A 24,866-nucleotide genomic window follows, 5' to 3' on the forward strand; every position below is an offset into this window, starting at 1 on the left:
CGATCTGCCGATAAGGGGTCTGAAGCCCATAAAAGCTTTATTAATTACCCGATTTCGCTCAAATTTGAAACAGTAAGCTTTTCTGAACCTCACGATATCCGACCTTAATATGGTTCAAATCGGTTTATAATTGGATCTATCTGCCAAAGAGACCAATATTATGTTCTACAAAATTGAATAGTGAAATATGTATTAGACCACTCAATGTCCGTGTCGAATTTGTGTGCTTAAGTTATCCAAGTTTTACCGGATTGTGACGAAAGGAGGTTTACATATATGCCCGAGCTGGTGGGTATCCAAAGTTCGGCCCGCCTGAACTTAATGGCTTTTTTACTCGTTTTTGTATGGTGTGTATAGGGCAAGAGTTGAGTTTCTTGCCCTTCCCAAATTGTTTGAGTCGTAGTTCAATTTCATGTCCACCACAACACACAGGTATTTAGCGTTTTCAGTAAATGACGCATTCTCTTCTCCCAAGGAGATAGAATCCACTGTGGGTAATTTGAAAAGAGATTCTTGTGTCTCAGATTGAATTACGCCTAGGCCATTTTCGGTAGCCCACTTAGCTGCCGTACGTTGTTCTTCCTAAAGTATATCTCCAGGAGTATCGGGCAACTTTTTCTTAACAGCAATATCCACGCTTTCTGCACATGCCCACTTTGACACCTTTTTCTACCTTGAGGTGATCCGCTGCCCACCTTTGTAGATTTACAAACCCTACGCCTGCCATAATGCATCTTTTATTAAATACGTGTTTATACCCTACGCCACTACTGTGGTATAGGGTATTATAACATAGTGAATTTGTTTGTAACACCCAAGAGAAAGAGAGATAGACCCATTGATAAGTATACCGATAGACTCAGAATCACTTTTCTGTGTGTCTGTGTGTCTGTCCGTCCGCCTGTCCGCCTGTCCATGTTAATTTGTGCACAAAGAACAGATCGCCGTTTTCATCCGATCGCCTTTAAATTTGGTACAGGCATGCTTTTCGGCCTAAAGATGAAGTCTATTGAAATTGGTTCAGATTTAGATAGAGCTCCCATATATATGTTAGTCCGATTTTCAGTAATAATGCTATAAAATGGTAATTTGTCAAACAATTCTCTAGAAATTTGGCAGGAAGGATTTTCTTATGACTCTCGACATTGCTGGTGAATTCCATGGAAATCGGTTCAGATTTAGATACAGCTCTCATATATATATATATCGCCCGATTTTCACTCCTAGAGCCACTGCAAGCGCATTTATTGAACAATCTTCCCAAAACTTCGTACAACGCTTTGCTCGACGACTGTCACAGTATGTGAGAAGTTTGCTCGTTTTTAATTAACTTTCATACGTTGGTGTTGATGTCTAAAAACTCCTGCTCTTTCAGTATTGACGGCGGTTTTACATTGCTAAAAACACCTTCAATGTCAAGAAGTGCAACAATTGCACAGTGTAATGAACAAAATTAGTGGAAATTAGCGTGCCATTTGTGAACGGATAAAGATATCTTCACGAAATTAAAGGTGCTGAGGGGTTTTTCAGACTAAGTGCAAAATCATTCAAACCCCTTGAAGTCCCGGGGGCCCATTCGTGGGACTTCAAAGTTGGTCACCTCTGCCCAACGAAATCTAGTTCAGGCTGCCTATTTAGGGTCCGATTGTACTATGATACAGCAACATTTCTTTTAAATATTTAAGCTATTTAACCCGTGTTTAGATTGAAAATCTGTTCCTTAATGACAAAGCAAATCATAAAACAGGAGGTAAAAAAAAATTCTTAAGTCAAAATTTTCCCCCTTCCCACTGTGCATTGTGTATTCCTTGACAGCTAGAGATTCTTCGATGTAGCCGACTAGGTCTGTTTTAGTGGACTTGCCCTTACTTTATGCATGCTGTTGTCGGGTCAGGCGAAATCCAAGGATTTTTGCCCTAAAATATGTTTTTATTAACTTCTCTTGAGCCATCTGCATAAAGAATGACCTACTAATGGGAGAAAAATCTTTCGCCTTCGTGTGGTAAAGTTTTCCTGCTTTTGGAATGAAAATGACCTTTGTGTCCCTCCATGCCACAGGTATGTATGACATTGACTGATACAATCAAAGTATATCTCCCTAAGGCAAGGAGCCAGTCTATCGAACTCAGCTTGCAATTCAACCGGTGATATATCATCAGGTCCTGGCTCCTTAAATGAATCGAAACTTATTATCACCCAAAGTAATTTTGGCTCATACACAATTGCCCCAATGACCATCGATGAATGCATATTAATGAAAACCTCTGCTGAAGCGACATTGGTCGTTGGAGAAATTCCCGAGAAATGTGTGTGGAGTATTTTCAACGTCTTCCCAATACACACTGTCAATACATTCTCTGACTTCTGACTATACTCTATAGTAATAAATGTAAAGGTTATGATCTTCCATAGGTTAGACACCTCGTATTTATTTACCACGAATATGCGGAATTTTATTCAAGAATTGTTTAGACCAAAGAGTTCTGCGGTCCATTATGATGCCAAATAATCGTAGAGATACGAGATACCCGTAGAGATTCTCGGATAGATACGAAATAGAGAATCGCCATGAAAATACGAGGACAGGCCAAAGGCTGGTGCACCTCGGAGCCGCCAATTCGGGGCATCAGAGGGCTGGTCGCGCGACGAAGGGGACACCGAAAACGAATTAAAAACTGCAGAAAACAAAGAGAGTTTGCTTATTCAAGGACTAAGCCAACGGGCTGGTGGCTGTTTGCCCGTTGGCTTTGTTCAAAAGATTTTGATAAGCTTCGTTAAGATTTAGTAATTTGAAAATATTGGGTTGCCCAAAAAGTAATTGCGGATTTTTGATATAGTCGGCGTTGATAAATTTTTTCACAGCTTGTGACTCTGTAATTGCATTCTTTCTTTTGTCAGTTATCAGCTGTTACTTTTAGCTTGCTTTAGAAAAAAAGTGTAAAAAAAGTATATTTGATTAAATTTCATTCTAAGTTTTATTAAAAATGCATTTACTTTCTTTTAAAAAAATCCGCAATTACTTTTTGGGCAACCCAATACTTCTGATGTGGTTCCACTGCTAAAAAAAGGAGAAACGAAGATTGGGATAAGTTCCACACACTTTCTACGCTGTGCCTTGTAGAACTGAAAACGAAGTAAAAACTGCAGAAAACAAAGAAAGTTTGCATATTCTAGGACTTAGCCAACGGGCTGGTGGCTGTTTGCCGTTGGCTTACTCCTAGAATATGCAAACTCTCTTTGTTTTCTGCAGTTTTTACTTCGTTTTCAGTTCTACAAGGCACAGCGTAGAAAGTGTGTGGAACTTATACCAATCTTTCTGCCTCCTTTTTTTTAGCAGTGGAACCACGTCAGAAGTTTTTTCAAATTACTAAATCCAAACGTCGCGTGAAGCTTATCACAATCTTTTGAAACCCTTAATTCGATTGCCTACAAGACAGAATATGATGTCAAACATTTCACCCAACCTTGACATCGTTTTTACATGTCATTTGTTACTCATGCTACACACATTTCCATACATAGTCAAACACATATTATGACACATACATATTCTCATGTGTAATCACCAAACATGTAAATTTGAGCGTGTGTGTGTGTGTGTGGGTGGTACAAATCTGTGTTAATTATATTCGTACATCCGTAGGCACTTGTAAATGTGTGTAATAATAATTAAAATAAATTATTTCTCTTCTTGCCACTCTAAATGTCGATTTAAAGCAACAGCAACAGCAACAGCCATAGCAAAAAAACAACAACAACAACAATATATGGCGATACTAAATGAAAAAGTACACAAAAATGATTTAAATTTACGATATAATTTGCATTAAATTTATTAACAAAATTGAAATTAAAATGCAAAATGCTTATTTGCGGGGGTTTTTAAGCAATAATTCCACTAAATGCTTTTAATCCATAGCTCATAGCTCAGGGGTATTCCAGTGTAAATCTATGGCCCATTAGTTTAAATCAATTGTGCGAAGCAAGTGGCAATTGGCAATTGGCAATTGAATTAAATTTAATTCTCATCGAATATCTGCGGGGTAAAAAAAAGGAAAATAATTAAACAGAAATAGTAGCAGACAATTAGTGAATGCCAGTGCTTGATTTCATAGCCTCGGGGGTGCATTACTATAATAAGTGGATGATTTTTTTGCAGAAGTTCACTGCTAGGCTATTTTATCTACAATGTTTAACATTGTTTTGAATTGATTGCCAAGTAGTGATTTGTTGTGCTAAGGGTTAAGGGGGTGAGTATGAGAATAAACAAGTAAAAGAGTGCTAAGTTCGGCCAGCCGAACATTGGGAACCCACCACCATGGATTCTGCTGAAAATGTATACAAAATAAATTTTGTTGCAGGGCGAAATTTTGTTCTACATACCAAACTTCGGTCAAACCAGCGAAAATTAAAGCTTCTAGGAACGGAACCAGTATAATCGAGAGACCGGTTTATATGGGAGCTATATCAGGTTATAGACTGATTTCGATCGTATTTGGCACAGTTTTTAAAAGTCATAACAGAACACTACATGCAAAATTTTAGCCAAATCGGACAAAAATTGAGGCTGCCAAGGGGTCAAGAAGTCAAATCGGGAGACCGGTTTATATGGGAGTTATATCAGGTATATAGCTCCGTTTTTATGCGGAATAGCTGCAAATGCGGCCGCGGGCAGTCAGCGATTTTCGAGAGGAGATTCTCAGTGAGGAGTCAAGTGGCACTGGCTCTTAATTAAATACTAAGTGCCAATGATACTCGAGATGACAAGGCTAGTTATTTGCGCCTCCAAACAACTAAATATAGTCCGATCTGAGCCATATTTAGGTCAGATGTCGGGAGGCTTAAAATAACCCACTGTTGCAAATTTCAGCGAAATCGGATAAAAAATAAAGCTTTTATGGCTCTCAGACCCCTTATCGGGAGATCGGTCTATATGGCAGCTATATCTAAATATAGTCCGATCGAAACCATATTCAGATCAGTTGTTGGCAAGCCCTAAACTACTCACTGTTTCAAATTTTAGCAAAATCGGATGAAAAATAAAGTTTTTATGAGCATTAGACCCTTTATCGGAAAATCGGTCTATATAGCTGCTATATCCATATATGGTCCTATTAAGCCCCTTCCCGACCTTAACCAGCGTACATCAAAAAGACGCATCTGTGCCAAATTTCAGCTCAATATCTCCATTTTTGAAGGCTCTAGACTCATTACAACAGACGGACGGACAGACGGACAGACACACGGTCATCGTTAAATCGGTAATCGGTTGGTAGGGTCGGAAATTGATATTTCGATGTGTTGCAAACGGAATGACTAAATGTATATACCCCCTATCCAACCCCTTCATGAGGACACGCGGTGAATAGCTACTGGGTGAATGTGATCCTTGGAGAACGACCCCCTCCAATTGCAACTGAAGAAATTGACCTCCCCCGGAAAACCAGAGTAGTTCTGGTTCAATTACGATACGGCAGATGCAAGCGCCTCAATTCCTACAGAGAAAGGATAGATGCCACCGTTCAGCAAATATATTCCGATAGTGACCAGTGACAAGTGATATAGTGATAGTGACCACACGACACATGTCACCTGTTTAACTGCCCTTCAAGGCCCTCTCGACTCAGACCCAGATCCCTCTGGATGCACCTCATCTTTGTCGCAGCGTTCCAAGATTCGGATACTCAACAGAATCAAGCAGACAAAAGATGGAATACAACACACTGCTACAACAACAACATCAGAAAAAGCGTTAGTCTCCCTCCTACACTCAAAGACTCTTCGTCTTTACTATCCTTAATGTGCTGGTAGCCAGTTAACTGTTCGCAAAGAAGTTCATACTCGACGTCCTTGCGTTAGCACCATACCATCTTTTTATACCCACCACCGAAAGATGGGGGTATACTAATTAATGTCATTCCGTTTGCAACACATCGAAATATCCATTTCCGACCCTATAAAGTATATATATTCTTGATCAGCGTAAAACTCTAAGACGATCTAGACATGTCCGTCCGTCTGTCAGTCGAAATCACGCTACAGTCTTCAAAAATAGAGATATTGAGCAGAAATTTTACACAGAGCCTGTTTTTGTCCATAAGCAGGTTAAGATCGAAGATGAGCTATATCGGACTATATCTCGATATAGCCCCCATATAGGGCGATCCGCCGATTTAGGGTCTTTGGCCCATAAAAGCCACATTTATTATTCGATTTTGGTGAAACTTGGGACAGTGAGTTGTGTTAGATTCTCCAACATCCTTCGTCAATTTGGTCCAGATCGGTTCAGATTTGGATATAGCTGCCATATAGACCGATCCTCAGATTTAGGGTCTTAGGCCCATAATAGCCACATTTATTATCCGATTTTGCTGAAAGTTGGGACAGTGGGTTTTGTTAGGCCTCTCGACATCCTATGTCAATTTGGCTCAGATCGGTCTAGATTTGGATATAGCTGCCATATAGACCGATCCTCCGATTTAGGGTCTTAGGCCCATAAAAGCCACATTTATTGTCCGATTTTGCTGAAATTTGGGACAGTGAGTTATGTTAGATTCTCCAACATCCTTCGTCAATTTGGTCCAGATCGGTTCAGATTTCGATATAGCTGCCATATAGACCGATCCTCCGATTTAGGGTCTTAGGCCCATAAAAGCCACATTTATTGTCCGATTTTGCTGAAATTTGAGACAGTGAGTTATGTTAGGCCTCTCGACATCCTTCGTCAAATTGGCTCAGATCGGTCCAGATTTGGATAACGCTATCATATAGAGCGATCCGCCGATTTAGGGTCTTTGGCCCATAAAAGCCACATTTATTGTCCGATTTTGCTGAAATTTTTGACAGTGAGTTGTGTTAGGTTCTTCGACATCCTTCGTCAATTTGGCAAAGATCGGTTCAGATTTGGATATAGTTGCCATATAGACCGATCCTCCGATTTAGGGTCTCAGGCCCATAAAGACCACATTTATTGTCCGATTTTGCTGAAATTTGAGACAGTGAGTTTTGTTAGGACCTTCGATATCCTTCGTCAATTTGGTCCAGATCGGTCTAGATTTGGATATAGTTGCCATATAGACCGATCCTCCGATTTAGGGTCTTAGGCCCATAAAAGCCACATTTATTATCCGATTTTGCTGAAATTTGAGACAGTGAGTTTTGTTAGGCCCTTCGACATCCTTCGTCAATTTGGCTCAGATCGGTCCAGATTTGGATATAGCTGCCATATAGACCAATCCTCTGCTTTAGGGTCTTAGGCCCATAGAAGCCACATTTATTATCAGATTTTGCTAAAATTTGGGACAGTGAGCTGTGTTAGGTTCTTCGACATCCTTCGTCAATTTGGTTCAGATCGGTCAAGATTTGGATATAGCTGCCATATAGACCGATCCTCCGGTTTAGGGTCTAAGCCAAAGTTCGTCCCGGCCGAACTTAACGCCTTTTTACTTTGTTATACCCTCCACCATAAGATGGGGGGTATACTAATTTCGTCATTCTGTTTGTAACTACTCGAAATATTCGTCTGAGACCCCATAAAGTATATATATTCTTGATCGTCGTGACATTTTATGTCGATCTAGCAATGTCCGTCCGTCTGTCCGTCCGTCCGTCCGTCCGTCTGTCTGTCGAAAGCACGCTAACTTCCGAAGGAGTAAAGCTAGCCGCTTGAAATTTTGCACAAATACTTCTTATTAGTGTAGGTCGGTTGGTATTGTAAATGGGCCATATTGGTCCATGGTTTGATATAGCTGCCATATAAACCGATCTTGGGTCTTGACTTCTTGAGCCTGTAGAGTGCGCAATTCTTATCTGATTGGAATGAAATTTTGCATGAAGTGTTTTGCTATAATATCCAACAACTGTGCCAAGTATGGTTCAAATCGGTCCATAACCTGATATAGCTGCCATATAAACCGATCTTGGGTCTTGACTTCTTGAGCCTCTACAAGGCGCAATTCTTATCCGATTGGAATGAAGTTTTGCACGACGTGTTTTGTTATGATATCCAACAACTGTGCCAAGTATGGTTCAAATCGGTTCATTACCTGATATAGCTGCCATATAAACCGATCTTGGGTCTTGACTTCTTGAGCCTCTAGAGTGCGCAATTCTTATCCGATTGGAATGAAATTTTGCATGACGTGTTTTGTTATGATATCCAACAACTGTGCCAAGTATGGTTTAAATCGGTCCATAACCTGATATAGCTGCCATATAAACCGATCTTGGGTCTTGACTTCTTGACCCTCTAGAGGGCGCAATTCTTATCCGATCGGAATGGAATTTCGCACGACGTGTTTTGTTATGATACCCAACAACTGTGCCAAGTATGGTTCAAATCGGTCCATAACCTGATATAGCTACCTTATAAACCGCTCTTGGGTCTTGACTTCTTGAGCCTCTAGAGTGCGCAATTCTTATCCGATTGGAATGAAATTTTGCATGACGTGTTTTGTTATGATATCCAACAACTGTGCCAAGTATGGTTTAAATCGGTCCATAACCTGATATAGCTGCCATATAAACCGATCTTGGGTCTTGACTTCTTGACCCTCTAGAGGGCGCAATTCTTATCCGATCGGAATGGAATTTCGCACGACGTGTTTTGTTATGATACCCAACAACTGTGCCAAGTATGGTTCAAATCGGTCCATAACCTGATATAGCTACCTTATAAACCGCTCTTGGGTCTTGACCCTCTAGAGGGCACAATTCTTATCCGATTTGAATGAATTTTTGCACGAAGTATTTCGTTATGATATCCAACAACTGTGCCAAATATGGTTGAAATCGGTCCATAACCTGATATAGCTGTCATATAAACAGATCTGGGGATTTGACTTCTTGAGCTTCTAGAGGGCGCAATTCCAATCCGATTTGGCTGAAATTTTGCATGACGTATTTTATTTTTACTTTGTTTATTATGGTCTGAATCGGTCTATAGCCCGATACAGATCCCATATAAATCGTTCTCTCTATTTTACTTCGTGAGCCCCAATGGGAGCAATTCTTATACGAATTGGCTGAAATTTTACACAGGTCTCCAACATATAATTTAATTGTGGTCCGAACCGGACCATATCTTGATATCGTTTTAATAGCAGAGCAACTCTTTTCTTATATCCTTTTTTGCCTAAGAAGAGATGCCGGGAAAAGAACTCGACAAATGCGGTCCATGGTGGAGGGTATATATGATTGTCCATATCTCCGCTTGCAGCGTTTAATATGACAATCGTAAAAAGATCTCAGTCACTGGATCCTAAATGTAGACCTCCAAGTCCACTCTCTCCTCCAGGTGGGATCCATCCGTGTAGCTTTAACTTCCAAATAACACTACCAGAGTTCCGTCAATCCAAGACTGTGGCGCTGCCTCGCACTCGACATCAAGTGTCGTTTGAGGTATCTGATCCGAAACTTCAGGCATTACATCCAAGTTTCCAATAGTTGCCTTGCCTGTTCCTATTCACTATTCATTCTCTCAATGCCTTAATGCTCATAGCCCTTTGAACAAGCCCAATTTTAGGCCATCTCCAAAACCCTTTTGGCCTTTATAGTCCACAGAAAGATACTTTGAAACTTTTTGTTAGCAACTCAAGAAGAAGCTCTTGAAGACTCTTTAATTCTATCTTGGCCATAAATTCTACATAAATATATTAAATCTGTCTAATTTTCTTAAATTATAACTTTCAATAGAATTTTGAAGAGAATTTCTCTAACCAAATCTATTGCCACATTACTTCACATACCCTGAATTTTTCAAGTAGCCAAATAATACCACAATTATTTTTCAATGGTAAACGAATACCAATTAAATTTTATTCATATACAATTTATTTGTGCAAAAATTTCATTAAATCCCTCTACAGTTGCTGGCTAGCATTTGAACACAGTTTTGTTAACCTAGTTCAACTCAATATTTCTGTGTATGTGTGTGTGTGTGTGTGGTGTCTAGAGGCCAGACAGAGGCGGACAGACAAAAGTACCAGAAACTACTAAAGTGGATTCAAAAGGAATTTATTCATTTTGTGCGTCTTTAAAGGACTTTGCTTCAATTGCTGCTCTCCACTCACACCAATGGCGTTGAGGCTGCCCTGCTGAGCCATCACCATGGCCATAGCCATAGCCATAGCCATCACCAATTGAAGAGCTTCAAACGAATGCTGTTATGTCTCTTTCGGCTGCTAAATACACTTCAATTCCCATGGCAAAACAATCCAACAAAAATCCTTGGTCATGCCAAAACTGATGGCATAATAAAATCTTTAGATTTTTTGTTTTTGGTAGTGGAAAAGGGAAAGAGAGGGAGAGAGAGAGGGAAGAAATTTTTCATAAACTTTGAAAACCCATTCCTCGTAGTTCGTTAATAATTTCCCATTTGTTTTGTTTTCTTGTTTTATCCCAAGGGTGTTACGGGCAGGAAGTGTAAACGGAGGCGGATGTCAGTGCCTGAGCTGTTGGCAATGTGAATGCTATGGCTCAGCTGTTTATTGTAATAGTAGCTGGTGTTGTAGTTGTTGTCGTTTTTGCTTTTGCTCTGGGTGTGGACAAACAATGACTGAATGACGAGCATGAAAAGCAATTATTAGCTCCAATTAAATGAAAATTATGTTGCATTTTTCCCTTAGTCCTTGTTGTTATTTAATATATTTCTTCCCCTCCTTTTTTCACACCAACAACATGTTTTCCCTCTTGACTATGGCCAACATCATCATTGCGAACTGCCCTTTGGCCAAAATGATATATGTTGTGCATTTTTTTTTTTATATATTAATTAAATTTTTTAAATGAAACTCATTAGGTAATGGGGAAAAATGCATTACATTGAGAGTTGTAAATTGTGTTATACTCGTTAAAGTTGCAGTTGACATTTATGCCTCGGGTAAAATCAAAACTCCTAGTTTCATAAACACTATCATTGATTATAAGGTGGACTAGGTTAAGCTTTTGGGGAAATGGGTAACCCACCATAAATATGAGTGCACTCCAAGGCCAGTTTCAGCTTCAATAAAAAGTTCGACAGAGCCAAGCTTTGGATATCCATCAACTCGGCTATACATATTTACCAAATTTCATAAAAATTAGGTTAACAATGTGACCATAAATCGTCAGATCGGTCTATATGCCAATACTCAAGATTCAAATATGGTCTTCACCTTTTGCGGGAAGGATGTGTGTAGTTCTGATCATAACTTTGCTGAAGCGGTTTTACTGTGTTGGAGATTTATCTACTGAACGAGTAAAAAGGCGTTAAGTTCGGCCGGGCCGAGCTTTGGATACCCATCAACTCGGGTATATATGTAAACCACCTTATGTCAAAATCCGGTGCAAAACTGACACCTTATGCCCTATAGCAGCCATATCAACATATGTTCCGATTTGGACCAAATACTAATAAGTAAAAGTCATTGTTCAATAGTATATAACAAAATATATTTAGTAGTTATATCTAAAAATAAACCGATCTGAACTATATACGACACAGATGTCGAAAAGCATAACGTAAGTCAGTGTGTCAAATTTCATTGCAATCGGATTAAAAATGCGACTTTTATTCGGCCAAGACTTTAAATCGAGATATTGAACTATATGGTAGCTATATGCAAATCTTGATCGATCTAGACCAAATTGCAGAAATATGTGGAGGGGCTTAACTTTACTCACTGTCCCAAATTTCGGCGACATCGGACAATAAATGTGTGTTTTATGGGCCTAAGACCCCAAATCGAAGGATCGGTCTATATGCAGCTATATCCAAATCTGGACCGATTTGGAGCTATATCCAAATCAGGCCCTCAGACGTCGGAGGGCCTAAGACAACGCACTGTCCCAAATTTCAGAAAAAACGGATAATAAATGTAGCTTTTATGGGCATATAACCCTAAATCGGAGGATCGGTCTATATGGCAGCTATATCCAAATGTGAACCGATCTGAGCCAAATTGACGAAGGACGTTGTAGGGCCTAACACAACTCACTGTCTCAAATCATAGCAAAATCGGCTAATAAATGTGGTTTTTATGGTCCTAAGACCCTAAATTTGAGGATCGGTCTATATGTCAGCTATATCCAAATCTAGACCGATCTAAGCCAAATTGACGGAGGATATCGAAGGGCCTAACACAACTATTTGTCTTAAATTTCAGCAAAATCGGATAATAAATGTGGCTTTTATGGGCCTAAAACCCTAAATCGGAGGATCGGTCTATATGGGGGCTATTTCAAGATATAGTCCGATATAGCCCATCTTCGAACTTAATCTGCTTATGGACAAAAAAAGATTCTGTGCAAAGTTCCAGCTTAATATCTCTATTTTTGAAGACTGTAGCGTGATTTCAACAGATAGACGGACAGACGGACGGACATGTCTAGATCGTCTAAGATTTTTACGCTGATCAAGAATATATATACTTTATAGGGTCGGAAATGGATATTTCGATGTGTTGCAAACGGAATGACAAAATGAATATACCGATATATATATATATATATATCGGTGGTGGGTATAAAAATGACCAAGAAAAGATTTTCCACCATTATTGCCAAACCAGTGGCAAACCTCTTCATCAGAACGCTGTATACTTGCGGTGTGGATGATTGTTTCTCAACTTTTGTGGTTGAAGTACTTCTGAATTCCTTGCTCTACAGCTAATGCACACCTTGAACCTCACCCCAACTTAATGACCCATTTCCACAAGGCCTATTGGGTGGCCTCTTGAGACCTACCTAAACCATTGCTAGGAATTCCCTTCAGGCAACTTTTCCGCTAATGCCATTTGTTTTCACTCACCCAGCCTGAGCTATTTGGGCTAGTTTTGTTAAAGGTTAGACCTTACAGTAGTGTTTTTGCTTTTTGTACATCATGGGGAGTCTATAACAAATTTGATTATATGTCCAGGATTGTGGGAATTCAGAATATCGAATAGACCCGAACCACCCAACCGGCTGTTAGCTAGCAATCAAAGGCTCCCTGTCTATCTAGTTTTGTTAAATTCTATTTAATTTCATACCAGCCGAACCGGGTCCACTCCGCTGCGCCTTCTTTAATTCGCCCTGAATGAGTATATGGAATTCGTGCCATTGTAGCCTATGACGCTGAACGCATTGGCGAGTTTAGCGAGGTACAATGCCATGCGTGGTCATTTAAAAAATTTCCCCCAAAGAGGTGTCGTACTGCGGGACGCCGTTCGGACTCGGCTATACAAAAGGTCCCTTATCGTAGAGTTTAAACTTAAATCGGAAAGCATTCATTGATGTGTGAGAATTTGATACCCTTATTGTGCCCATCGGACCACTTTCGGATATGAGTGGCGCTTTTGAGGTACGGAGTAGGATCCGCTTCAACCCGATATCTAAAAATTATTTAGCCTATGTTTCCTCGGTTCAGCCATGTGTCATATTGTCATAATGGGTCTAATTTCGTTTCTGAGGGGTGGCGTGACCCCCTATACTTCGATCTGATTTTTATGCCAGATCCGAAATCTACTCCAGAATACCTTTTATTTGAGCCCCATATTGAAATGAACGTCCAATATGTCTGTTTTGGGGGAGTTTTTTGGTTTGAGGCGGCCCGATGGGTACTTAGACTCAAATTTTAATACCATATTCGTATTCTACTCTCCAATACCTTTCATTTGATGCCTTTGTCGAAGCGATCGATCTGCTTTTGATTTTGGGTTGTATTTTTACCATAAGGGGGAGGGTTCGTCCCCCTTACGACATCGAAAAATTATATAGCCTATGTTTCCTTACAGACCAACCTACACAATGTACGAAAATTTCAAGAAAATCGGTTCTGCCGTTTTTCAGTCTATACGGAACAAACAAACGGAGTCCCATATATCCGTGATTGACTAATGTGCCCATTATGGGCATTTTTGTGGGGTGATGCCCTAAACTTCGACATGATTTTGGGTAGTGTTTTGGGGTAACGGTGGAGGGTCCGCCCCCTTCCGTTATCAGTAAATTATAAAGCCTATTCCTGTTTTTTGACCATGTTTGTAATCTACTCCTGAATACCTTTCATTTGAGTCCCATTTTGTCATGATCGTCAAATAAACCTATTTTAAGAGGTTTTTGGGGCTGGGACGGCCCCCAGGTACTTGGACCCAACTTTTATTATGAAATTCGTACTCTACTTTTGAATACCTTTCATTTGAATCCCATATTGTCCCGATCGGTCGACTTTTATTTTTGGGTAGTACTTTTGAGGTAAGGAGGAGGGTCCGCTCCCCTCTCGATATCCAAATAGCCTATGTTTCCTTCCAGACCAACATACACAATCTGTGAAAATTTCAAGGTAATCGGTTCAGCCGTTTTTATATCCGACACCGATGGATGGGGGTATATTCATTTTGTCATTCATAAAGTATATATATTCTTGATCAGCGTAAACATCTAAGACGATCTAGACATATCCGTCCGTCTGTCTGTTGAAATCACGCTACAGTATTTAAAAATAGAGATATTGAGCTGAAATTTTGCACAGATTCTTTTTTTGTCCATAAGCAGCTTAAGTTCGAAGATGGACTATATCTTGATACAGCCCCCATATAGACCGATATCTTGATATAGCCCCCATATATACCGATCCGCCGGTTTAGGGTCTTAGGCCCATAAAAGCCATATTTATTTTCCGATTTTGCTCAAATTTGGGTGAGTTATCCCATGCCCTTCGACATCTTTCTTAAATTTGGCCCCGATCGGTTCAGATTTGGATATAGCTGCCATATGGACCGATTATTCTATTAAAGGTTTTGGACCCATAAAGGGCGCATTTATTGTCCGATGTCGCCGAAATTTGGGACAGTGAGTTTAGTTAAGCCCCTTGACATATGGGACAGATCGGTCCAGATTTGCGTATAGCTGTCATATAGACCGATCTCTCGGTTTTAGGTTTTGGGGCCATAAAAGGTGAGTTTATTGTCCGATGTCGCTGAAATTTGAGTTTAGTTAGGCTCTTCGACGTCCTTCTTCAATTTCGCCCAGATCGGTCCTAATTTGAGCATAGCTGCCATGCAGACGGCAGCTATAACCAAATTTGGACCGATATTTCGATTTAAAGTCTTGGCCCCATAAAAGGCGTATTTATGATCCGATGTTACTGAAATTTGACACAGTGACTTATGTTAGGCTTTTCGACATCCGTGTCGCATATGGTTCAGATCGGTTTATTGTTAGATTTGGCAACTGAACATATTTCGACATAACTGCTATGGGACATAAGGTATGCAATTTTCACCAGATTTCGATGAATGATGGTTTACATATATACCCGTGGTGGTGTATATCCAAAGTTCGGCTCGGCCGAATTAACGGCTTTTTACTTGTTGAGTCTATACGGAACATATTAAGAAACACAATTTGAATTTTATATATAAGATAGGGTCGGAAATTGATATTTCGATGTGTTGCAAATGGACAAAATTAATATACCCCCATCTTCGGTGGTGGGTATAAAATGAAGGAAAAAAGACATCACAAATAGGTTTGTGAAATTTCTTTTGACTACCGACAAAGAAGTTTGCCCCTGTACCTTAGTGGAATGTTCATAGGCAAAATTTGCAATTAAGGTTCAAGGAAGCTATATCTTAGCATGGACCCATTGCGCTCATTTGCAATCTCCTACGAACTACATCGATAAAAGGTGTCTGGGCAAAATCTATTCGCTTAGATGCTGTCATAACTTCCACAGCCGGACATGTCAACGAACGGACAGGTGGACGGTTGGATAGAGGGACGGGCATACAGAATGACGGACAGACAGATGGATGGACGGACAGAAGGATGGCTGAGAAGATGAACGGATGGACAGAGGAAGCGACAGATGGACAAACACAGACTCAGAAAATCTAACCTCTCAGGAATGTTAACACTTTATAATATCTTACATGGATAATTCAAAGTGTAACAAACGGAGTGACTAGATTAGTATATCTTCTATCCTATGGTGGAGGTTAAGAAAATAGTTTTACACAAGTCGAAATCATCTCCTGTTGCTTGTGAGCACATTTTAAAATCTTTGAAGGAGTTTTTTAAGCTTTTGAAATTGCTATTGTGGCTTCTCATTGTAAACTCATTTATCTTAGTCTGTTGTAAAAGGACATCGTCATTATTGACCTTCTTGAAATTGTCTAGACAACTAAAATAACTTTTATTCAAATACAATAGAGGCAAAAGCTAACAATAGAAGGACTAAAATTATTTTTACTCAAAATGGCATTGGGCAAGGATAAAGCCTTAACTGTTTTTTATACCCTACACCACTATTGTTGCATAGGGTATTATAACATAGTGCATTTGTTTGTGACACCCAGAAGGAGAAGAGATAGACCAATTGATAAGTATACCGATTGACTGAGAATCACTTCCTGATTCGATTTAGCTAAGTCCGTCTGTCCGTTCATCTGTCCGTCTGTCTGTCTGTCCGTCTGTCTGTCTGTCTGTCTGTCCGTCTGTCTGTCCGTCTGTCTGTCCGTCTGTCTGTCTGTCCGTCTGTCCGTCTGTCTCTTTGTCCGTCTGTCTGTCCGTCTGTCTGTCCGTCTGTCTGTCCGTCTGTCTGTCCGTCTGTCTGTCCATCTGTCTGTCCGTCTGTCTGTCCGTCTGTCTGTCCGTCTGTCTGTCCGTCTGTCTGTCTGTCTGTCTGTCTGTCCGTCTGTCTGTCTGTCTGTCCGTCTGTCTGTCTGTCCGTCTGTCTGTCCGTCTGTCTGTCCGTCTGTCCGTCTGTCTGTCCGTCTGTCCGTCCGTCTGTCTGTCTGTCTGTCCGTCTGTCTGTCCGTCTGTCTGTCCGTCTGTCTGTCCGTCTGTCCGTCTGTCTGTCTGTCTGTCTGTCCGTCTGTCTGTCCGTCTGTCTGTCCGTCTGTCTGTCCGTCTGTCTGTCCGTCTGTCTGTCCGTCTTTCATAGTAAAATTTGGGTCCAAGTACCTGGGGGCCGCCCCAGCCCCAAAAACTCCTTAAAATAGGTTTGTTTTACGATCATGACAATATGGGACTCAAATGAAAGGTAGTCGGGAGTAGATTACGAATATGGTCAGGAAATAGGTATAGGCCTTATAAATTAATGATAACGGAAGGGGGCGGACCCTCCACCGTTACCCCAAAAACACCACCCAAAATCAAAAGTGGACCAATAAGGACAATATGGGTATCAAATGAAAAGTATGCGGGTGTACATAATGAATATGGCATACAAATTCATGTCGAAGATTAGGGCGTCACCCCTTCCCCACAAAAACTCCCAAGATGGGCACTTTAGCCAATCACGGATATATGGGACTCGGTTTGTTTGTTCCATATAGACTGAAAAACGGCAGAACCCATTTTCTTGACATTTTCGCATATTGTGTGGGTTAGTCTGGAAAGAAACAAAGGCTATATAATTTTTTGATATCGTAAAGGGGACGGATCCTCCCCTTTATGCCAAAAATACAACCCAAAATCAAAAGACCGATCGGGACATTATAGGTATCAAATGAAAGGTATTGGAGAGTAGAATACAAATATGGTATCAAAATTTTAGTCGGTTGCCCAAAAAGTAATTGCGGATTTTTTAAATGAAAGTAAATGCATTTTTAATAAAACTTAGAATGAACTTTAATCAAATATATAATTGCCATTTTGTTCGATAACCTTTTGCCATCTTCCTGGCAAATTTAGTATTCCACGCTCATAGAACTTCTGGCCTTTATCTGCAAAAAACTGAACTTAGTGCGATTTTATAGCCTCATCATTGCCGAAAGTTTTACCATTTAAGGAGTTCTGCAAAGATCGAAATAAATGGTAGTCTGATGGTGCAAGGTCAGGGCTATATGGTGGATGCATCAAAAGTTCCCAGCCAAGCTCACTCAGTTTTAGGCGAGTGACCAAAGATGTGTGCGGTCTAGCGTTGTCCTGGTGGAATATGACACCTTTACGATTGACCAATTCTTGTCGCTTCTCCTTGATGGCTGTATTCAATTTGTCCAATTGTTAACAGTAAACATCCGAATTAATCGTTTGGTTCCTTGGAAGCAGCTCAAAACATACCACACCCTTCCAATCCCACCAAACAGACAGCATAACCTTCTTTTGGTGGATATCAGCCTTTGAAGTGGTTTGAGCTGGTTCACCATGCTTGGACCATGATCGTTTTCGACTAACGTTGTTGTAAACAATCCATTTTTCATCTCCAGTTATGATTCGTTTTAAAAACGGATCGAATTCATTGCGTTTAAGGTGCATATCACAAGCGTTGATTCGGTTTGTTAAATGAATTTCTTTCAATACATGTGGTACCCAAATATCAAGCTTTTTCACCAGTCCAAGACTTTTTATGTGATAATGAACGGTTGATTTTGGTATATTTAACTTTTTTCCTATCTCACGCTCAGTGGCATGACGATCCAATTCGATTAATGCTTTGATTTGATCATCATCAACTTCATTTATATGAAAAATCCGCAATTACTTTTTGGGCAACCCAATAAGTATCCATCGTGCCGCCCAACCCCAAAACTCCCTCAAACAGATATATTGGACGTTCATTTCAATATGGGGCTCAAAAGAAAGGTATTCGGGAGTAGATTTCGAATCTGGCATACAAAATCAGATAGAAGTACCACCCATCAAAAACGCCATTAGACACATTATGACTATATGATACTTGGCTGAACCGATTTTCTTAAAATTTTCGTAGATTGTGTACGTTTGTCTGGAAGGAAACATAGGCTATATAATTTTTAGATATCGGGTGGAGGCGAACCCTTCCCCATACCTCAAAAAACGCCACCCATATCCGAAAGTGGTCCGATGGGCACAATTAAGGTATCAAATGAAAGGTATTGGAGATCAGAAAATGAATATGGTATTAAAATTTGGGTCCAAGTATCCACCGGGCACCTCCAACCCCAAAAGTCATCTAAACAGATATGTTAGAAGTTCATGTCAATATGGGACTCAAATGAAAAGTATTAGGCAGTAGATTACAAATACCTCCAATTGGGCATATTAGCCAACCATGGTCATATGGGTCTCAAATGGAAGGTATTTGGGAGTATTTTACGAATATGACATTAAAATTTGCATTCAAGTTTAAGTGGCGATTTTCCTCCTAAAGATACGTCAAATGGGTTATTTGACCCATTATGACAATATGGGACTCAAATTAAAGGTAATTGAGAGTAGAAAACGACTTTTATATCCAATTTATATCCAATTTTTGAAATGACCATGCATGGCATTGTGTCTCTCAAATATCGCCTACATTAACAGGGCATAAACACCGCTTTGTTCGATGTTCTCGCCAGGATTCGAAAGCGTTCAGCACCATAGTCTACAATGGCACAAATTCGATATTAGAGTTAAAGAAGGCGCAGGCGAGTTAAAGAAGGCGCAGCGGAGCGGGCCCGATTCGGCTAGTAGGTAGCCTTGTTGGTGTAGGCTATTATATAGTCCTTAGCCTTTTCCTCCTGTTTTTTTTTTTAGCAAACTTTCATTCAGATTTTGCCCAAAAGCATAAAATTTTAATGAAAATTTCTCTGAAATCATCATGAAATTTTCGCTTGAGATAATTTTTGATTTACATATTCTCTTTTTCCCACACATTATCACATCACTTTTTACAATTAATTAAATTTTCACATGACATATATTGACGAAAAAAAACCTCGGCCCACACCCATACTCTTTCAATAGGTTAATGTAATCAAGCCTTGTACTTGGCTGCAATTCCTACAATTTGCTTTCCTCTTTTAATTTTCCCAAGATTTTACCACTACAACCGAAATTAATCAATTTTTAATTGTAGCCAATGAATTGAAAAAGGACAGAGGAGGCAACCAAAAAAGAACGCAATGACAAGACAAACCAGGATATACCAGCTTAACACAATTATGTGTCATTTAAATTTTGCATGGGCCAAGGATTCCACAGAAATCCACATTCAATTTATTTCAGCAAACCCTGACATTGTGCACATCATTTCATTCTTAATGCTCCACATTTTATTTGTAATCACTTTTCATCGAGGGCCTGTCAACGTTTTCATTATCGTCGTCGTAGTCGTAGTCGTTGTCTCCAACGTCCTGGAATAATCTGAGCCTGCTAAAAGGATTGTCAGTGTGTGTTTGTATGGCCGGCTGGCTGGCTGTGTGAGTTCTTAAATGTTGGCCAACCAACTCGCTTTAATCATACGCAAATTAATTTAAAATTTTATTACTGGCCATGTTTTAAATTGAATTAATAAACATTCATGTACTTTTTCATGTTTTACATATTTAATGATGGAATACAAAAATACATTGTCACAAACACAACTACACACACTCGCATTCACACATACACCACTCACTTACATGCATATATCATAAAAGAATGATAATCCCAAACAACAGCCTGTATGACGCTTTTGCCTACAAAACGGAATGCCAAAGTACATAAAAACTTTCATTTACAGCAGACGATGTGAGAATAGAGTCACTTCAACAAACATGATGGAGTCTCTTTCTCGGGTTACTTTTCGCTTTTAAGAGCCCTGCATCAAATTCATTTACATGTGAAACAAAAAAAAACATGTCAAACTGTCCTTGCTAAGGATCAGCAACAATGAAGCTGACATTGCAATAAAACTGACTTGACAATGACGATTTTTATTTGGAAGCAGTTTTCAAGCTTTACTAATAAATTCTCTCTCTCTCTCTCTCTCTCTCCTTTGGTAGTAAATCAAATAATTCACAAACATTCCCAGAGGAGTAATGGGAATGACGAAGGCTTTGAGAAATAGGCGAAGCTGGCAAATAAAAGTAACTGGAATAAATCATCACCCAGTATTTTGAAGTTGACAAAACAAACGAATGGGAAGAGATAGATCCCTATGGAATAATTTGGCACATTGTTCAGCTTAGGCAGCACAGCTACTAAATATCGATATTAAAACCAGTTTAAGAAGAGGAAAATTTTAAAACATTTATTCTCTAAATTAACACCAAGTAATGATGTTATCTGATGCTGAAACCATGACTAGTGGAGGGGCAGCGACAGGCCACTAGTCTGTGAAGGCTTTTGTCGATGGCACCTTGTTCCTGTCTGGTCCAATATTGTCTTCGCATACCTGCCCATATCCCAAGGCTACTGGCCTTATCTAGGGAAAGGATGGTCCCCTCCATAGTTGTCAAAGACAGCTTGCTCTGAAGTTTATTTAGAAGCTTGTTCAGATGGACCCCAGGAGTCTCATTAGAAAGGAGAGAAAACTAGCTTTTGTTGGTTTCGAAAAGGCTTCCCCGGTTGGAAAGTACCCTGACACAGTCGAAATCACGATAGCGGTCGAACGCGTAAAGCTGGGCGCTTGAAATTTTGCGCTTATACTTCTTGTTGATGTAGGTCAATGATTATTGCAAATGGGCCACAGCCAACGATCCCCCGATTTAACTTCTTGCACCCTTAGGACCCTCAATTTTCATTCGATTTGGCTAAAACTTGGAACAAAGATCTTATTCATGACTTCCAATATATATAAAGTATGATCCGAATCGGTCTATTAACAGATATAGCCCCCATATAAACCGATCCCTTCTTCAGCCCTTAAAAGCTAAAATTTTCACCCCACTTGTCTCAAGTTTGGGCCAAAAACCTGATTTATAAATCGGTCAATATGGTGACATAGGCCCCCCTAAGTACCAATACCCCGATATGACTTCTTGAGACCAAAATAATACAAATAACTTAGTTAATAAGGGTAAATTTTTAGCGGAACCCGTGGTGCGTACCCAAGACTCGACCCGGCCAAACTTAGGACGCTTTTACTTGGTATACCCTACACCACCACTGTGATACAGGGTATTATAAGTTTGTACATTTGTTTGCAACACTAAGAAGAAGAAGAGCTAGACCCTAGACTTAAAATCACTTCCTGAATCGATTTAGCTATGTCCGTCTGTCCGCAGTCCATATATTCTTGTGATCAAGGTACAGGTTGCATTTATTGTCTGATTGTCATGAAATTTTCCATATATCACTTTCTTGGCCCAAGGACGAACGCTATTAATTTTGAAAAAAATTCGGTTCAGATTAAGATATAGCTCCCATATATATCTTTCATCCGATATGGCTTTTTAAGGCTGTAGAAGCCTCAATTTTAAGGCTGTAGAAGCCTCAATTTTAAGGCTGTAGAAGCCTCAATTCGTCCTTTCGTCCGTCCTTTCGTCCGTCCTTTCGTCCGTCCTTTCGTCCGTCCTTTCGTCCGTCCTTTCGTCCGTCCTTTCGTCCGTCCTTTCGTCCGTCCTTTCGTCCGTCCTTTCGTCCGTCCTTTCGTCCGTCCTTTCGTCCGTCCTTTCGTCCGTCCTTTCGTCCGTCCTTTCGTCCGTCCTTTCGTCCGTCCTTTCGTCCGTCCTTTCGTCCGTCCTTTCGTCCGTCCTTTCGTCCGTCCTTTCGTCCGTCCTTTCGTCCGTCCTTTCGTCCGTCCTTTCGTCCGTCCTTTCGTCCGTCCTTTCGTCCGTCCTTTCGTCCGTCCTTTCGTCCGTCCTTTCGTCCGTCCTTCCGTCCGTCCTTCCGTCCGTCCTTCCGTCCGACCTTCCGTCCGTCCTTCCGTCCGTCCTTCCGTCCGTCCTTCCGTCCGTCCTTCCGTCCGTCCTTCCGTCCGTCCTTCCGTCCGTCCTTCCGTCCGTCCTTCCGTCCGTCCTTCCGTCCGTCCTTCCGTCCTTCCGTCCGTCCTTCCGTCCGTCCTTCCGTCCGTCCTTCCGTCCGTCCTTCCGTCCGTCCTTCCGTCCGTCCTTCCGTCCGTCCTTCCGTCCGTCCTTCCGTCCGTCCTTCCGTCCGTCCTTCCGTCCGTCCTTCCGTCCGTCCTTCCGTCCGTCCTTCCGTCCGTCCTTCCGTCCGTCCTTCCGTCCGTCCTTCCGTCCGTCCTTCCGTCCGTCCTTCCGTCCGTCCTTCCGTCCGTCCTTCCGTCCGTCCTTCCGTCCGTCCTTCCGTCCGTCCTTCCGTCCGTCCTTCCGTCCGTCCTTCCGTCCGTCCTTCCGTCCGTCCTTCCGTCCGTCCTTCCGTCCGTCCTTCCGTCCGTCCTTCCGTCCGTCCTTCCGTCCGTCCTTCCGTCCGTCCTTCCGTCCGTCCTTCCGTCCGTCCTTCCGTCCGTCCTTCCGTCCGTCCTTCCGTCCGTCCTTCCGTCCGTCCTTCCGTCCGTCCTTCCGTCCGTCCTTCCGTCCGTCCTTCCGTCCGTCCTTCCGTCCGTCCTTCCGTCCGTCCTTCCGTCCGTCCTTCCGTCCGTCCTTCCGTCCGTCCTTCCGTCCGTCCTTCCGTCCGTCCTTCCGTCCGTCCTTCCGTCCGTCCTTCCGTCCGTCCTTCCGTCCGTCCTTCCGTCCGTCCTTCCGTCCGTCCGTCCTTCCGTCCGTCCTTCCGTCCGTCCTTCCGTCCGTCCTTCCGTCCGTCCTTCCGTCCGTCCTTCCGTCCGTCCTTCCGTCCGTCCTTCCGTCCGTCCTTCCGTCCGTCCTTCCGTCCGTCCTTCCGTCCGTCCTTCCGTCCGTCCTTCCGTCCGTCCTTCCGTCCGTCCTTCCGTCCGTCCTTCCGTCCTTCCGTCCGTCCTTCCGTCCGTCCTTCCGTCCGTCCTTCCGTCCGTCCTTCCGTCCGTCCTTCCGTCCGTCCTTCCGTCCGTCCTTCCGTCCGTCCTTCCGTCCGTCCTTCCGTCCGTCCTTCCGTCCGTCCTTCCGTCCGTCCTTCCGTCCGTCCTTCCGTCCGTCCTTCCGTCCGTCCTTCCGTCCGTCCTTCCGTCCGTCCTTCCGTCCGTCCTTCCGTCCGTCCTTCCGTCCGTCCTTCCGTCCGTCCTTCCGTCCGTCCTTCCGTCCGTCCTTCCGTCCGTCCTTCCGTCCGTCCTTCCGTCCGTCCTTCCGTCCGTCCTTCCGTCCGTCCTTCCGTCCGTCCTTCCGTCCGTCCTTCCGTCCGTCCTTCCGTCCGTCCTTCCGTCCGTCCTTCCGTCCGTCCTTCCGTCCGTCCTTCCGTCCTCCTTTCGTCCGTCCTTTCGTCCGTCCTTACGTCCGTCCTTTCGTCCATCCGTTCGTTTGTCGAAAGCACGCTAACTTTCGAAGGAGTGAAGTTAGCCGCTTGAAATTTTGCGCAAAAAACTTTTTTTTAGTGGAGGGTGGTTGAGATTGCAAATGGGCCAAAGGTCCGTGTTTTGATATAGCTGCCAAATAAACCGATCTTCGCTCTTAACTTTTTTGCCTCTAGAGGGCGCAATTCTTATCCGATTGGAATGAAATTTTGCACGACGTGTTTTGCTACGACTTTTAACAACTGTGCTACATTAGGTTCAAATCGGTCAATAACCTGATATAGCTGCCATATAAACCGATCTTGGGTCTTGACTTCTTGAGCCTCTAGATGTCGCAATTCTTATCCGATTGGATTAAAATTTTGCAAGACGTGTTTTGTTATGATACCCAACAACTGTGCTAAGTATGGTTTAAATCGGTCAATAACCTGGTATAGCTGCCATATAAACCGATATTGGGTCTTGACTTCTTGGGCCTCTAGAGTGCGGAATTTTCATCCGATTGGAATGAAATTTTGCACGACGTGTTTTGCTATGATTTCCAACAACTGTGCCAAATTAGGTTCAAATCGGTCCATAATCTGATACAGCTGCCATATAAAGCGATCTTGGGTCTTGGGTTCTTGAGCCTCTAGAGGGCGCAATTCTTATCGGATTGGAATGAAATTTTGCACGACTTGTTTTGCTATGGCTTCCAACAATTGTGCAAAGTATGATTTTAATCGGTTCATAACCTGATATAGCTGTCATATAAACCGATCTTGGGTCTTGACTTCTTGAGCCTCTAGAGGGCGCAATTCTTATCCGATTGGAATGAAATTTGGCACGACGTGTTTTGCTATGACTTCCAACAACT

At 41.7% G+C, this 24,866-nt stretch overlaps 1 protein-coding gene across 1 annotated transcript in view; it reads left to right on the top strand.

Annotated features, from left to right (window-relative positions):
• Window positions 1-12,508: 12,508 nt before the first annotated feature.
• The window catches only part of LOC106095031 (histidine-rich glycoprotein-like), a 38,421-nt gene continuing 26,063 nt past the window's right edge, over window positions 12,509-24,866 (top strand). The window contains exon 1 of the mRNA XM_059361760.1: window positions 12,509-12,619. Coding sequence (XP_059217743.1) covers window positions 12,509-12,619 — 111 coding nt within the window. The remainder of the gene's footprint in view (window positions 12,620-24,866) is intronic.

The sequence above is a fragment of the Stomoxys calcitrans genome, chromosome 2 (genome assembly GCF_963082655.1).
Source record: "Stomoxys calcitrans chromosome 2, idStoCalc2.1, whole genome shotgun sequence".
Classification (NCBI taxonomy): Eukaryota; Metazoa; Arthropoda; class Insecta; order Diptera; family Muscidae; genus Stomoxys; species Stomoxys calcitrans.